We start from the raw sequence: 17,727 nt of genomic DNA on the forward strand, positions 1-17,727 counted from the left end.
GCAACAACTCAAAATCGGAACCATGGTGACCGACAATGGGAAGAACATGGTGTCTGCGCTGCGTCAAGGAGGGCTGAGTCATGCACCCTGCATGGTGCACATGTTCAATCTGGTTGTTAAGTGGTTCCTGAAGTCCTCCACCCATCTGCAAGACGGCCAGGAAACTTTGCATGCACTTCAGCCACTTGTACATCGCCAAGCACACCCTCCTTGAGCTGCAGTGGCAGAATGGTGTCCCCCAACTTAGGCTGATATGCGACATTTCCACCCGTTGGAATCCCACCTTCCATATGTTGGACCGACTATACGAACAGAGAAAGGCCATAATCGATTTCTTGACGATCCAAGCGGACAGAGGTACTCCCTGCGTAACTTAAATGTTAGCCAGTTGCAGCTCATGCGTGACACCTGCCGTTTGCTCGTGCCCTTAGAGGAGGCCACTTTATTTGTCAGTCGCCAGGACTATGGAATGAACAATGTCGTTCCACTGATTCATATCCTGAAAAAGATGCTGGTAAATCTGTCTGGTCAGGGGACTGGAGACGTGGCACCTACATCTCACGGCCACATGAGCCCTGTGGGGGTTGAACTGGAGGAGGAGGAGGACATTGAAGCACAAGCAATGTGTAGCGAAATGGGTGGTTTTTCTACACAGGTGACAGGAGAGGAGGAGCAGCCGGAGGTACAAGAGGGAGATGAGGAAAACGAGGCAGATGACACAGACACACCGTGGCAGTATGCAGTGGAGATGGAGGCAGTGAGTCCCTCCGAGTCACTTGTGCAAATGGCCCGATGCATGCTCACTTGGTTGCGTAGTGACAGCAGCTAAATTGTCACCATTCGCCAAAGGGATGACTTCTGGCTCTCTACCATGTTAGACTCTCTCTACCGGTCCAAAATGGGGGATTTTTTTTACACCCGCTGAGAGGGAGGACAAACTGAACTACTATAGAGACATTCTATGTAGTCAGTTGGCTGCTGCCTATCTGCGCCATCGTTCCACTGCCATAGCTGCTGGGGGGGTGGGGGAGGGTGGCAGGAGCAATACCAGCTCCATCAGCAGCAGCCTGAGTCTAGAGTCGCTGATGAGCAGCTTTCTTCACCCGCATGGTGAAGAAACTACTTACCAGCAGCTAGACATAGAGCATAACCTGAACCAGCAGGTGGTAGCAGATCCGCTGGACTACTGGGCCGCCAAACTGGATTTGTGGCTGCAATTGGCTGAGTTTGCCCTAGAAAAGCTGTCCTGCCCGGGCAGTGTGTGGCATCAGAGCGGGTGTTTAGTGCGGCGTGGTCCATAGTTACCCTAAGGAGAACTCGCCTGTACACCCATAATGTGTACAATGCACTTACAGAATATGTAGAGAGACCTTTGGTCTCTGAATCCGTAAGACTGTCGCGTAGAGGTCAGATACCTCCAATTGACAGTCCCTGCTGCTGTTCGACCAGTGCAGACATAGGATCCATAGCTGCACTGGCCTGAACGAAATAGCGTTTTTTATGGTGGTAGATAATGTCACGATCACGATCAGTGTGTGGGGGAAAATACCACACTGAACACAGGAGGGAAGGGTAACAGTGACTAGGACTGGAAACTAAGGAAGGAAAATGTCACCTCCTAGACAACAGTAATCCTAACTACCTATCAATATGAATAGATCTTAAAGGTGGGAATATTCATATGCAGGAAACCTAGGCCCTGATTTCCCTATAAGGCCCTGGAAAAAGGTTAGGACCAGAGACAACCCATTCCTCTCCAGATGGATGAATGGAAGTCTCTGTCTCAGGCCCAGGTACAACAACAGGGAAAATAACAAACACAAACAAACACGACAGTTAAGATGGACAAATAGGAACACCAGAGACAACCTCACACAAGCTCAGCCAAACCCAAAGGAAAATATCTACCACATAGTCAGAAGGGTGGGGTGATGGAGTGAGACTATAAAGGGTAGAAGTGATGACCACTGAGCAACAGCTGAAAAAAGGGAAGTGGTCCTTAACCCTAGCTACACTAAATCAAGAGAAATCAAGGAGGCTGTTAGATTCCTCCACGCTCAGCCAGTCTCCTTGATCTCCTGACACCAATCACCTGAGTCCTTTCTCTGATATAGGTGAGAAGATCCAATAGACTTGCTGCACGTGAGGCTATCTGACAGGTCTCTCTGTTTTCCTCTATGCATGTTGTTGCTTGGCAGGATCTCATCTCTCCTCAGGTGCCGCTTGTTTTCAGTGATGAGGCTCTATTTAGATCTGCCTCACACTTCTGACTATGCAGTTGATAGTTTCTGCTTGGATTTTCTAGTGCTGGTTTGTCTTGGCTCTCCTGCTTCTCCATACATCTCTAAGCTAAGTACTTGTTGCTTTCGCTGTCTCTTATTATCTAGAGTGTGTTGTTTCTAGGCCACAGGGAGACGCAGGTTCCTTCATTCTGTAAGGAACCAGCTGTCTCATCCCCTGCTACCTATCCTAGGGCTCTTCAGTTTTAGCAGTGCTTTAGGTATCCGGTGTATAAGTATTTCCACCATCAGGATCTGCTCATACTGGCAGGAGTTAGGGAAAGGCCTATGGATTACTAGGAGGTCACCATCCCTCTTCCTTAGATTTTGAGGCCTAGATTGTTGTCTATTCGTTGTGGTGTGTATTTGGTGTTTTCCCTTCCCCTTTACCTGTGACACTGAGGGACCGTGACACCACTATGTCATTGGGCTATTCTGTGGACTTCTTAAGCTGTTCTCCCACCCTCCCCACTCCATGACTGGGCCACTATTTTGCCTTTTTGACCTATATGACATCACCATTTATTTGACCCTTCTTCTGATCTGTCAGAAGGAAGGAAAAATGAGACGCACAACAGATCCTGTTTGTGTAGCGGCTGTAAGGCCTGTTGGTCCCATTAGAATTTGCTTATGATTTGGTAACCAAAAGCAGGAGTGGGTACAAAACACAGAAGACATGCAAATATTCCATTCACCTGTCATCTCTGTTTTGGATCCACTCCTGTTTTTTTTTTTTTGTGCATTAGCAATACTGATGGATTTCGGACCAAATGCTGACCAAGTGAAGGCGGATGCTCAACAGACAGGATCCGTTTTTTTGGGGTTATTGTCCTGACGGATCAGAGGAAGGGCAAAATAATAATTGACGTCATTCACTTAGAAATAAACATGCATGCCTGGTCTCGGGAATGTATATGAGGGACAGGGAGTATGAGTGGCATTAGATTATGTAAATATGTTACGGCAGAATGTGGGCTCAGTGGTTAATGCTGTTGCCTTACAAGTGCTTGGATCCCAGGTTCCAGCCCAACCAAGGACTACATCTACAAGGAGTTTCTATGTTCCATACATGTTTGGATGGTTTTCCTCTCTGAAAAAATGCTGAGAAGTTACAGTAGTTGGTTTCCTAGGAAGTTTACTCTAGTGTATGTTTGACATAGGGAAATTAGATTATTTTCTCCAATGGAGACATAGACCGATGTAAGTTTTGGCAATCTCTGTACAGCGCTGTGGAATATGTTGGTGGTGTATAATGCAACATAAATAATAATTATACACTGTATGAACTTATTTTCATGTAAGCCTCTATCCATTGAGCAACTCAGCCTTTGCGACCTTCATATTAACAATACAAGAATAGGAACTACTTTCCTTTGAAATACTTTTTTAGCACTGACCCAAAATAACTATATCTAGTACTGATTTGTTTGGTTTTCCAACACCCATTAAGTTTGAATTTGGGAGCACAGAGAGGTGGGAAATGCAGCTGAACAATGGCTTGTGGAAGTTAACTCTCGGCAGGAGTCTGAGAATAACATTTTGAGACTCTCGATAGTTACTTGAAGATCAGAGCAAACATTTGTACAGAATAGCTCAGCAGGACCTCTGAGAAGAGATCAAAACAGTCACATTACAGTTGGTTATATGAAATCTGGTCACCAACTGCCTAGAAGAAATGTATTGGACAGTACATTTTACAATAAAAGCATAGCTTCCAATTCCTATTGTCCATAGGTATTTTATTGGGGTATACCCAAGTTTTAAAAACACCAAAATCCCATAGAGAATGAGGATATAACCCATACCCAGGGTATATAAAATATCCAAAAGCTGACATGAGTCTTTAAATTTGACTGTATATATATTATTTTCTCCTACTGTACATGCAATAGCTTGATGGTATACCTTCTTTTGCCACGCAGGAGGAGATAGGCAGTGGACTAAATGACAGTCCATCTGCCCAATTAACATTTTGTATCTGACCGACAGAGCACCAGTCCACTGGGTTCTGGTTCAGGGACCTGGTGCTCTATTTAAATATCCCCTTGTCTACATACCAGTACCAGTGATAGTATTTGTTGGTTCTAGTTGTTTCCCTTGTTACGGGTCCTGGATTGCTATTTGTTCCCAGTGTTCCTGACTTTGGCTTGTCTTCTGACCACTCTCTGTCTCTCGTTTCGTACTGTGTAGCCCGTCTGTTTCTGACCCATTTTGCTTTGTGTTATTCATATTGTGTGTCTTGTTTGTCCTGCACCTATACTAATGTAAGGACTGTCGTCCAGTTGCGGTTTTGCCATTGAGGGCTTACACTGCAAATAGGGAAGGCATGCTGGGTTCTAGTTCAGGGACTCATTGTCCTCTTCTGTCTCTACCTACAGGCGTCACATTGCCCTTGTACTTTTGGGCAAACTATATGGACTGTTTTTGCAATAATTATTGCGAGCATACATAGTCTACTGCTGCCCTATGCTTTTATTTGTGCAGTATATTATATAGTATAGACTCCCTGCCTCAAGTTTTTTTAAATTCTGTACTCAATTAATTTTCAGGAAAGATTTTGGATTATTTTATATAACCGTTATATGGGTTATATCTCCTTGATTTATAGGATTTGTGTTTATAGATGAGAAGAACCTCATGCATACTATAAAAGTTGTTTATTATCATATAAGGACTCTGCCAGCAGTTTTTCAGTTAAACTGCTACCAGCACTAGGTAGGGGCTGGAGAGAGCAGGACAAACAAACTTTTGTGGAGCTTTTATTATCAGGAGTAGTATAAATATGAACTTTTATTCTACCAGGTTCTGCTCCTGCAAGTGTCCAGGAGGTGGAACTTCACTGGAAAGTGCTCTATGCATTGAGCTGGGCTCTGAGTGACAGTAGCATCCAACCAGTAGACCAATACAGGTGTCCCAAAGTAAAAAGAAGGGAGGGGAAGCAGATCAATGCAGAGGGCACCTCCCAGTGAAGCTCCACCTCCTGGGTACTTAGGAAAAAAGGTATGTTTGTACTCCAATGCCTAGCCCCTACCTAGTCTTCTTTGCAGTTTAACATGGTAAAACAGAGTGTCACGGTGGGGAGTTGGGGAAACCGTACAATGTAAAAGGGATAGGGGTAGAAGCTAGACCAGGCTGCCAAGAAAAGGGAGCTGTCACCTCCTATAGCATCCCTAAATCTGGCCCTGTTTTCCTAATTGTATGAGCCGACCTTTAAGGTAGGAGGGCCCATACACGGGAAACCTCAGAGCCCTGAAATCCCTGAATATCCCTAAGGTTAGGAGATGGACAAGAGACAACCAGGTTCATCCAAGACACGGATGAACTAGAGTCTCCACAGGCCTAGCTGCAGGGAAAAGTGGAAGACTGAATACAGCAACAAAGTCGGCAGGTGAGAACACCAGAAACACACTTACCTGCCGCAGCCACCACGACTGGAACCTGTGCAAAAGTACAGGTACCCACACACCAAATAGGACACCGTACAAACAACACCACACACAGGTATCCAGCACACCTGATACTGCCTGGGCCCTATACAGCAAGGTGCACGGCAGCCCCAGGCAGCACTGCATATAGACATATGGCTCACCCCTCCAGGAAACCAGCCCCCTTCCAGAGGTATCAACATACCGGGTGACGCATAGCAAACACCAATATGACCGTGACACAGAGCCCCTTTAAGATGGTAACTAGTATATTGAGTTGCTTGACTGCCATGTTGGTAATCTAAATCATGACAAAACTCACAAGCCAGTGTCATATTGGGGTATCCTGAGTCCATCTCTATTACTTAATGTTTAATTTCATTTTAAAATAATGCAAAATAAATAATTCTGACTTTGGAAATTGACTTTGAGCATTTTGGTTTGCACTTGAAGAGATTCTACAGTGCAAAGATATTGTCAGGATAGGTCATTAATTTCAGATTGGTGGTCGTGGGGGCTGACGTCCAAAACGCCTGCTTATCAGCTGTTTGAAGGGATATTGGGCTCATGCTTCTGCTTCACAATAACCAGCGCATTGTGTTGCTTGTAGAAACGGAGCAGTGTAATTACAACTACTCATCCTATTCAAGTTGGACTCTCGATCTGATATAGATGACCTAACCCAAGGATAGGTCATCAATATCTTTGCACTGTACAACTCTTTTAACATAAAGGCTAGAATGAAATCTGGTTCCTATATTTGTTGATTTTAGTTTTTTTTTTAGGGGAAATACTTTTTTAAGGCACTTTACATTTTAGACTTACATGAAAGAGTATATGCAGTCAGTGGCTGCAATTACTAATGACACCATGATGATGCACTCAGGTTGAAAGCATCCTGCTTGGGCTACGTTCACGTCTGGTGATCCACCTGATTTCAGGCACAAATGCCAAGTTTTTGTCCGTCCGTCTGTCAGCTGGACAAAAACCCAAGGCATGCATTGGATTAGATGAATTGGTTTAGGCATGACCTACCACAAAATCGGGTTCAAATACTGCAAAGCAAAGATCAGTATCTTTGCTTTGCGGCCTTCGGTCTATGTACTCACCTGTATGCATTTCCCAATTCCTTGAGAGTCCTTTACATGGGCCAAGAATCCGACAAATAATCCCTAACAAGTGTTCACAGGAATGCTTGTTAGCTATTATTTGCAGGTGTAAAAGTGCCACTGATTAAGTGATGAACGAGTGAAGTGCTCGTTCATTGTGTAGTAGATATTTTGTGCTGATACAAAATCATCGTTTGCTGGCAGCAGATCATGCTGTGTGAACACGCTCTGCCGCTGGCAAACAACGAGTCTGAACGGGGACAAGCGATGGCATTAGTGATACTGTGGAGGTGATCACTGCATGTATATGCAGCAGTCTCCTCCACTGACAAGCAGGCTTCCTGCCCAACTATCTCAGGCTGTATCGTCCTGTCTAAAGGTACCTTAAATAATGTCCCGTAGTCATAGTTTTTTTGTTTAATTTTTACTGGTGAGGTCAAATGTCTGAAAAGAGGCTCTCCATCTCTCTCTTTATAATATTAAGCCTTTAGATGAAGAGTTTTGAGGCTTCATTACTGCCTTTTCCCACTCCCAGCACAGTGATGTCATCAGTTTATGGCAGAATTATCAATGTCAGATCTAGACTTATTATATAAACTATAGACTTATTATAAGTTGAAGTGGCTGGGCCCCACAGCAAATTTTTTAATGCGCCCACATGTGTGGTGTCCACATCTTTTGCGGGTCCTTTGAGATGAAGGGGACCGCATCTGATCCGCAAAAAAATGTTGATTGGATGAGGAAACTCTGTCCATGTGCATGAGGCCTTAAAGACCAAATAAAAGCAGTCTGACAGATGGACACTTACACTTTTACAGAGGAATAAAGTTCTACTTTTACATGTCCAAAAACAATTTGATATGGATGGGCTTATGATTGACAAGGAAGTGAAGGAGAAAAAAATAAAGTTTAAGGAAATGATTTGTGGTCAGATGCGATTTTTCGAAACTGTCAGCCCCTAGCAATGTTATTGTGCAATGGATGCAGGACTAGGCAAAATCAATCTTAATTGACATTGGTTCCGGAGGCATTTCATGTTTACAAGACTAAACATATTCATCAGCAGTTATAACAACTCTAAAGACATAATAACCTATGAACACTGTTAGGCTACACTCACACTCGACTTTTTGTAGTAAGATTATTTTTTTCTATATTGAGGCATTAAAAGGACATGTCCATCAATTTAAATTTATAATTTAAACAAAAAAAAAAACACAGTGGGGAAATTTATTAAACTGGTGTAAAGTACAACTGGCTTAGTAAAGTAGCCAATTGGCTGCTATGGGCAATTAAGCCAGTTCTACTTTATATTAGTCTGATAAATCTCCCCCAATGTTTTTCTAAATATATTCAACTTCCTGTCCTGGCTCTTTAACTTCCTCTTTGTTTCCACGTTCAGCAGACAGCCTTGCTTTTTTCCCCAGTCACTGTGGCCAGAGAGAAATGCCAGATGAGTGACTCAGAGTACCACAAACTACACCAAAAAGTGGTGTGCTCATATGTGGACCTTTATGTAGCCAATTTCTGCTGACAGGACAATATATTGTATCACGTTTTCAATGGCACAATACTGCCAAAGCGAAAAAAAATGAAAACTAAAAAAACTAGTTTTCTATGAATATGGGAGAAGATATATCAATCCTGATGTACAGGAAAACTGGCTCAGTTGCTCATAGCACCCAATCAGATTTCACCTTTCATTTTTCAGAGCTCTTTTGGAAAATGATTAACGTATTTCTCGCCCCATAAGATACACTTCCCCCCCCCCTAAAGCAAGGGAAAAATGGCACTGTGTCTTATGGGGTGAATACTAATGAGCGCTTCCATAATGGAAGCGCTCATTAGTACCGGAGCCCCGGCAAGCAGTGAATTCAGCAGTCTCTGGGCTCTGTGCTTCCCTCTTCCTGGTCCTCTGCTGTCGGCAGTGCTGTGGCTGCGCAAAACTGATGGCAGGAAGAAGAAGAGAGAGCGCTGGAGGTGAGGAGCGTCATCGTCTGGAGCAGAAGAGGTAAGTTTATTTTTTTATTTTATGTGATATGAGGCATGGGGGCTGATCTATGGCTGGAGGCTGGGGGCTGATCTATGGCATGGGGCTAATCTATGACTAGGGCTAATCTGAGAATGGGGGCTGATCTAAGACATGGGGGGCTGATCTGAGACGTGGGGATATGACTTGAGGCATGAGGGTCTGATCTGTGGCATGGGGGTTTTATCTGAGGTATGAGGATCTCATCTGAGGTCATTCACATTGAGATCTGAGCTGAAGTCTGATATGAGGTCTGATTGAGGTTCTTATTAACACTGGGGGTTTGATTGGGGCTGTGAGCTGAGGTCTGGTTAACATTGGTGGTCTGATTGGTGGTCTGATCTGATGTCTAATGAAAAATGTTTTCTGTTATTGTCCTCCTCTATGCACTGTTGCATCTTATAGGGCGTAAAATACGGTAGTTGCTATGGGCCAGTGCTGTTGTAAAGCAAATCTCACGGATAAAGTTTAAAAAGAAATACCCCTTTGTGATGGAAGATTCCCTTTAGCATGCTATTTTCTAGAATTTTCCCCAAAAAATTCATTTTCCTCTATTGAGGAAAACCATAGCTACTACTTTTTAAACTTGCCCGTCAATCCCAGTATGTAGTACTAAAAGTAACTGCTAGCCATTTGCTTCCCAGCCTTGGGAATTATGCCGACAGCACTCTGCCAGCACTTTGTATGGCACCATTTGGGGCTCTGATAGAGGATGAAATCAGAGGTACATATAGGTACAGTCAGATGCTATAGACTTCTAAGGGTCTATATGGATCATTTTTATATTTTTGCATCTCTCTAGTGCACTGCATGCTACTACATAATATCTTTAAAAAATGCAATATCATTTAAAAAAAAGTGGCATAAAGATAACATTTTAATGAAGAAACACAATTAAAATATACTGGAACTGTGTATTACAGAGTTTAAAATTCCTTCCAGAAACTGTGCACTGCTATATTATATTGCAGTACAGCTGGGAAACAGAAAGGCCTCTCTCCATCAGCAACATAATACTCACCTTCATTCTGCGATGTGGTTTCTGTACCCTCTGGTGTTTTATCTGGCATCTCTGCTGAGACCTGGTTGGCAATACCTGCAGGACACAAAGAATGGAAAGGATTCTCACGCAGAGCCAAGACATTCCAGTCAAAGGACACCTTTACACAGTGCTAAGGCTAATGTTTCAGGATAGGTTTCCATTAATTTTTCTCTTTTTGTCTTGCATCTTTACAAGCTGAAAAGATCCGTCCTAGTCATTTAAGATGTGTATAGGTATGGTCATCAGGAGAACAGGAGAACTACACAGTAATTGCACAAAATTGGTGGTGGGTCACACGTCCATTCAATACAGTCATGCTTTCAACTTTTTTTTTTATTGTTTTGGCCTGCTCGGCAATGGCCATTGTGTGTGCCCTTCATTCTGTTAGTCTGTATGAACTGACATTTGGATGCGTTGTTGAGTTATCCATCAGACTGAAAGATTATATATATATATATATATATATATGTGTATAATGCAAGAAATCTCAAGACCACTCAAAAACATATGCAAGAAACCTCAAGACCACAAAAAAGACACACACTTTAAAATATGGTATGCAATATTTTAAAGCATGCCTTTTTTACGGTTTCAATAAAATGTATCATACTTTTATATGTTTGCATGTTTTTCATAGCCCAGTTATAGAAAATCAGATAGAGACTTTTGATAAAAGGGTTTTTTAGAGCTCTACAAGTCACCAAACCTTTCGTTCTAGATTTCAGGATTTTCCATTAAAGGCTAAGTTCACATCAGCGTTCAGCCTTTCCATTCTCCTGCTTCGTTATAGGAGCAGAAGAACGGAAAGGATGGATTCGACACATAACTGAGCCGAACGGAGCCTACGGACCCTGTAGACTATAATGGGGTTTGTAAGGTTTCCTCTTAGAGGAAGATTTTTGAAGCAGAGAAAAAAAATCCTGCGTGCAGGACTTTTGTCTCTGCTTTAAAAATCTTCCCCTGACCTAACATACCCCATTATAGTCTAAGGGGTCCATATGCTCCATTTGTCCCAGTTATGTGACAAATCCGTCCTTTCCGTTCTTCTGCTCCTATAACGAAGCAGGAGAACGTAAAGGTAGGACGCTGATGTTAACTCGGCCAAAGCTGTAATTTCTTTTTACATGTCACTTCTAATTTTCTCATTCATTTTCATTTTTTACCACCCTTGATAAATATGGGGTCAAGCTAATTAGCATAGTTCACCACACCCACTTTCCTAGCCTCTTTACTAATCTGGCGAATGGTGTCAAATAAAAAAACTCCCTTTTTTGTGCAAGTAAGCCTGAAAATTACAAAGCCCTATTTTACAACTTTCGAAGACAGCATTTTGGAATACAGGACGTGATAAATTCCCCCCAATGTCTTTAGTTTTATTGAAGCGGTTATTACTTTTGAGAAGCAGGAACCGAGTAAAGTGCAAAGCTCATCAACAATCTCATGTCATGCATCAAGTTAATTTCATTTTCCACACTTTCTGCAGCTGTCATCCTGGATTTTCTCAGCACAGTTTTATTTCCATAAAACTATTGCTATGTCAATATTTCCTCTTGCTGTGTGTAGGAAACTGGATATCTCCTTGTCATTTATGCCATGTAATATTAGTGCTCTCTTATATAGAATAATAATTTTAGGGTTCCCTAACAACTGTATGGACACAGAAATAACAAAGAAAAACCAAAGAACATATAATAACAGTTTGGCCTTCTGGAAAGCGTTGCATTATTCGGAACTAGAGTTGACAAAATCGATTTGCTAGGTTCACGACTTCCGTATGTTTTGGCCCATCAGGGGAAAGTTTTGTAAAGCCTCTGCTCTGTTTCAGACCAACATTTTCTTACCCTCAAATGGTTATGCCATGAAAAATATTAATACAAATAACATGTTTAATAAGTCATAAATTCAAATGCATTAAAAATATTTTTTTGTACAAAAAATAGCGCCCCACCTGTCTACAGGTTATGGGTTATAGTTTAACTCAGTCCCATTTACTTTGGCAGAGCTAAACTGCAATGCCAGGCAAAACTAACCCTGGGTTCACACCTGAGCGTTTCTGAGACGCGCGTAAAATGCGCGTATTTGTCGCGCGTTTTTATGCACGTTTTTGCAATAGTAAACGCGCGTTTGACGCGCGTTTGTGTGATTGACTACAGTGTTGTCCAATAAGTCTATGGCCCAAACGCGCGACAAACGCCCCCAAAAATGCTCAAGAACTTGTTTATGCGTCGGGCGTTTTACAGCGCGTTTAAACGCGCTATAAAACGCTCAAGTGTGAACCAGGGCCATAGGGAAGCATTGGTTTTCACGTGTTGAGCGTTTTACAGCGCGTTTGAACGCGCTGTAAAACGCTCAGGTGTGAACTTAGGGTAATGGACAGGTTTGATGCTTTTTTATGCTTTCCTGAAACATGTTACTGAAAGTACTTTTTTTTTTCATATTTAGTCTTCAAAATTCCCCCTCCCCAAATGTGCTAATCAATTTTTCCTGAAATTTGGATTGAATTCCACTTTGTTAACTCAACACTAGTTGTAAGGCTTAAGCCACAGTATAGATACACTGATAATTTATCTATTTTACTTTATGATGGGGGCAGGAATGGGTTAAAGGGAATCTGTCACCATTAAATTTACTGTTAAACCAGGCACAGTGCTTTGTAGGGCTAGCTCATCTGAATGCAATGATACATTTTACTTAGTGATCTTTTGCTTCATTATGGAGCAAAAGTACTTTCCATCCATATGCAAATGACCAGTTAAATTCACAGAGGGTGGGCCCAGATTACTCTGTGCACCCTTGCTCCTCTGCTTTCCCCTACCAACACCTCCCTCTCCTTCTTGATTAGCCTGGCCTTGCCAATCAAGACAAATTGAAAAATACACTAGAATTTTTGTGCATGTAAATGTCTTCCATTGATTCTCTTTGGTGTTCTTTAAATCAGTGTGTCCCTCAGGCCTTGCAGTAGGCACACCTAGTTCCTTCATGCATTTTCTAGACATCACAAGTTCACCATGATGTATGTCCGTCTTATACAGCAGATTGACTTGTCGAAATCCCGAATCAGTATGGAATGGGCCTCTAGACACACATATAGTTTAGAAAAATACTGTATATTTTATGTCCTTAGCCATTGATTTATAATGTGCAAAGCCACAATACAAACAGGAATGGTACAAATGTCCAGTGGATGTAGAATGTACCACCAGTTCCAAGGCTCTCCATACACTACTGCCCAAAAGATACCAAAGATTTCCATACAACTGACTACAATAGGATGCATACTGACAGTCTTGGACTGTGGTGCCTAGTGCCCACCTGTAAAATTAATTCTGGGGCTTACTGTAAAGCTACATACAACTATTATATCTGCTCACAGAGCAGCAGGCAGCAGCAAGACTCAACAAGATAATTGGGCAGTGACTTCAAAAAGGCAGGTTACTAATGAAAGAGGATACTGGCTGTCCTGCCTGTGCCCAAAAGTCATCTCTTCCACCTGAAGACTCTATAATAATTAACTAGGTACTTTGTCAAATAATCTATCCAGCTGTAAGATGCCTATCTATATGTAGTGCAGTGTCTACTATGAGGTGTGCCACTTGTGCAGGAGCTGGGGGGGGGGGACTAGGGGCCCAACTTGCACAGGGGCAGACAGGATATTCACCTGTTCCACCGTGGGCCAGCCTGAGCCTGCATACTGATTTTTTTTCCAGAGATCATTACTCCACCAGGGTATGTCCTCAGAGGGTTGAGATTTCAGGATATCTGGCACTACAGGAGTACTCATTCTGGTCCTGTCACTAGACATACACTGTGGCTACCTTGCAATTATGGGATTTACAGATGAGATGTCCAGCTTACTGCCCGTCAGGAGCCACCATAATTATTAATGGGTATTTAGGAGGTTTTTTTTTTTTTTTTATCAAAGAGCCATCAATGAATGAAGCACAGTTTTTAAAAATACATTCCCTGCTTTAACTACTTTTCTTATTCTGATCACATCTGCAAAACTAGCTTTAGCTATAGCCTTAAATGATACCACTAGATTATTCAGTGCTCACAACAGAAAAGGAGAGCCACAGAGAAAAAAAAAACAGCAGAGTAAAAGCATTAGTACAGAATTTTTCATTGTGCTCATTCATTAGCACAACTATAGTCGGAGAAGCCGTAGCAGCTACTATGGGACCCAGAGGTTGAGGGGTGCACTCAGGCGCAAGGACATTGCACATTTTTGTAGGGAGTAACAAGTTAGTGGTCTCTGTCATCTTACAGTACTATGTGGGTTCTCTGATATATGGTGCTATTACCCATACCTTTAATCATTGCTACTCATGCTCCTGTTGCCTATCATTACGTGGTGAGGGGGTCATCACATTTTTTCATTTGGCCCCATTCCAGTTAAATGCTTATGCATAGCATAAAAGCTTCTTAGCAGCGTCTATAGAACATGCACAAGTACAGCAATGGCCATACACTTGAATATATCTGTCTCTTTGTTTGTCAATTTCTGTACTTAGAGTGTTTTAAGATGGTGCCTGAAACTAGGCAGTCTCATTGATTCCTGCACATCTGTCTGGCATGAAGTTGTCCAGTTCAGTCTCTTAGCCTGCAAACCTTGCCAGAGGAAGGCAAAAACCCATAGTGTAGAACCCAATTTTCTTCATCTTAGGGAAAAAATTTCTTCCTTCCTTTTAAATCTGGAAATCAGAATGACTCCCTTGATCAAAGGCCCTTCGCCAGACATCTAAGAAATACATCCAGGCCCCTCTTGAACTCTTTTAGTGAGTTTACCATCACAACCTCCTCTTGCAGAGAGTTCCATAGCCTCACTGCTCTTACTGTAAAGAATCCTCTTCTACTGCATGTTTGTGTACAAACCTGCTTTTCTCTAAACATAGAGGATGTCCGTTTGTCATAGTCATAGCTCTGGGTATAAAAAGATCATGGGAGAAATCTTTGTATTGTCCTTTGTAAAATTATACATGGTTGTAAGATCTCCCATCATGTGTCTTTTTCTAAACTTATAGCTCTCATTTTGATATTCGATTTCAGTACTGTAGTCCACCCATTCCATTACTTTCGACTCTCTTCTTTGAACTCTTTCACGCTCTAACATGTTTCTCTTGTAGTGTTGATCGAAGGAAGCTTTGGATCATAGATTCAAAGACGCTTTGTATAAAAGTTTGTTTGAATGTTGCATGGAGATCCTTTTCTGGGCAGCCTTAAAATGTATGGGCTTCGCCAAGGTGAAATTTGTTTTCTCTAAAGTCTCGCTAGACTTCGGTGAATAACTTCAGCCATCAATTTTTAAACCTGAAAACCATTTTAAAACTTGATTCTGAAGTTGGCTTTGGTACCGGCTGGTACCACGATACCGAAGCTGACTTCGGACTCAAGTTTTAAAATGGTTTCCAAGTTTAAAAATCGAAGCCCAAAGTTATTCACCGATCTCCGTACAGCAATCAACCAAATTTTTGATCGAAGCAACTTCGGCTCTATTATACGAAGCTCCCTTCGCTCAACCCTACTTTCTTGTAAACTGGTGCCAAAAACCGAACACAGAAAAGGTCTGCAAGATGCCTCTGACTCTCAAGCAAAATTGTTTGCTCCAGGTATATGTTTCTTTTCTTTTTACAATTGACAGTATGGTATGTGGTGGTGAGTGATGTCACTGCTTGTAGTGGTTGCATTAGGATTACAGCAATGGAAGCCCCAATATTACTACATTAACAAAAATGCAGCATATATAAAATGTCATATCTGAAACATACAAAGGCTGAAAACAAGTCAAAAAGAGGATTTTTACCATTGAAAACGAACAGTTTTGATCTGATTTTTATTACAGTCCCTGTCTCCTGTGTTTGCTAAACACTAGAAAAATTGTGTAGTTCTTATTGTGTTTTTGCCAATAATTTGTCAAGTTTTATATTTCATACTGAGTCTGACCTTTTCAAAGTCACTTTTGATACTTTACAAGGTCTCTACACACTGAAATCACTGTTCAATTAAATATTCTCCCCCTCAGCAGATGATTTTCTCTTTGCTGGGAACACCAGCTGTCTTGTCCTTTTAGACAAATAACATGCTCTTTGCTCTTGAACGCTCTCGACACAATGCATCTCCATTGGACTTCATCTTTATGTTTCCAATAGACAATTGTACATTTGAAATGCATGACCTTATAACTAATTTAAATAGCAAAGCATAAGTCAAAAGCAAAAACAGCCAAATACTTGTAGAACTATCCTCTAGACAGGTAGAGCAGTCATGAAAGTCTGCTCAATGGGAATCCAGATTCTGTGACTCTTATGCCTCATTCACACGTCAGTGTTCGATCAGTATTTCTGGAGAGGCTCCAATCCTGGTTTTGGCTCAAAATCCCTGATGGAAATCACTGACTGAACACTGACATGTGAATAAGGCCTCATGCACACGACCGTTCGTTTTTTTGCAGTCTGCAAATTGCGGATCCGCAAAATACGGAAGCCGCCCGTGTGCCTTCCACAATTTGCGGAACGGAACAGGCGGCCCATTGTAGAAATGCCTATTCTTGTTTGCAAAACGGACAAGAACAGGACATGTAATATTTTTTTTGCGGGGCCACGGAACGGAGCAACGGATGCGGACAGCACACAGAGTGCTGTCCGCATCTTTTGTGGCCCCATTGAAGTAAATGGGTCTGCACCCGAGCCACAAAAACTGCGGCTCAGATGCGGACCAGAACAACGGTCGTGTGCATGAGGCCTAAGGCATAAGAGAAAAACTTGTCAGAAACATTCACCTAGGGACCTCGATAGTAACCATATGGCACTTTTACTCCAATAATGCTAGGGCTCCATGGTAATATAGAGTCATATACAACTTTAGAATATCTCTATGGAAAGAAAAGTTGAGTGGCAATTGCCAGATTTCCAAAATGGTCAGAATTCTTCTAATTGTTGCAAGCTATCTAAATGATTTCCCTCAGAGAAACATTTAGGTCTCTTGCAATCTGTGATGATGACACATTTTTGGATAATTAATAGGCAATCTGTTTTGCTAAGTAGTGCTAGTCAAAAAGTTTCACATTGATTGAAATTTATTAAAACTATTATGTCAATGCAAAATATCATGAAGGCTCCGTTCACATTAGCAATCATGGTGGCTTCCATGAAATTAGCAGTTTTTTAATCAATTTCAATGATTTCTGATGGATCCCATTGACTTGTTGTGGTTTCCATTAGGGTTTTTTTTTGTGGCAGGAACAGCCCTGTAGGCTATGGTATTCGTATAATTAAAAATACTGGGGCTCTGGTGGAAATAAAAAAATGCCAGGTTGAACAGAACCGAATATAAGAATAGAAAAGTACTCCTACTTATGGCTTGCTTCAGGGATGGACTGGGGACTTGAAGTGGCCCTGGAAAAAAACTAAAAGAGGCCCCATGTTGTCCAAATTGACAGAAGACTGTGCAACACAAGTAGACAGGGCCAACACAAGTAGATAGGGATAACACAAGTAGGTAAGGACAACTGGAGTAGAAAGGACTTGTAATACTGTAGTGCAATGCAAAATACCTCTCCAGCAGAACCTCATATCACAGTGCAGCACAATATACTGCTTCAGCAGACCAAATACCACAGTACAGCAGAAAATACTGCTGACCTCACCACTGTATTCAACTGTATCATCGTCCTCAGGACGGTAATACAGTTAAGTTCAAGAGAGCAACTTTGGACAGTGGCCAGGCACATAAGTACCTGATGCTCTTATATTAAAGAGGTTCTTCAGGTTCAGGGAAGTCTCTGCCTAGCACAGTGATGTGAAGCCTAGTATGGCACCCGCAGTAAACAAACAGTGCCTTGCACTGT

The 17,727-nt window shown here is 42.0% G+C and overlaps 1 protein-coding gene across 4 annotated transcripts in view; it reads right to left on the reverse strand.

The window, feature by feature from the left end:
* PLEKHG1 (pleckstrin homology and RhoGEF domain containing G1) overlaps positions 1-17,727 on the reverse strand; it is a 301,195-nt gene that overhangs the window by 193,442 nt on the left and 90,026 nt on the right. For 2 of the 4 annotated variants that reach the window (XM_044290715.1, XM_044290716.1), the window contains exon 3: positions 9,864-9,938. The exons of the other annotated variants lie outside the window; for them this stretch is intronic. In XM_044290715.1, the coding sequence (XP_044146650.1) occupies positions 9,864-9,912 (49 nt within the window). In that variant the 5' untranslated portion in view covers positions 9,913-9,938. The remainder of the gene's footprint in view (positions 1-9,863; positions 9,939-17,727) is intronic. 4 annotated transcript variants of the gene reach the window in all.

Source organism: Bufo gargarizans, chromosome 4 (assembly GCF_014858855.1).
Source record: "Bufo gargarizans isolate SCDJY-AF-19 chromosome 4, ASM1485885v1, whole genome shotgun sequence".
Classification (NCBI taxonomy): Eukaryota; Metazoa; Chordata; class Amphibia; order Anura; family Bufonidae; genus Bufo; species Bufo gargarizans.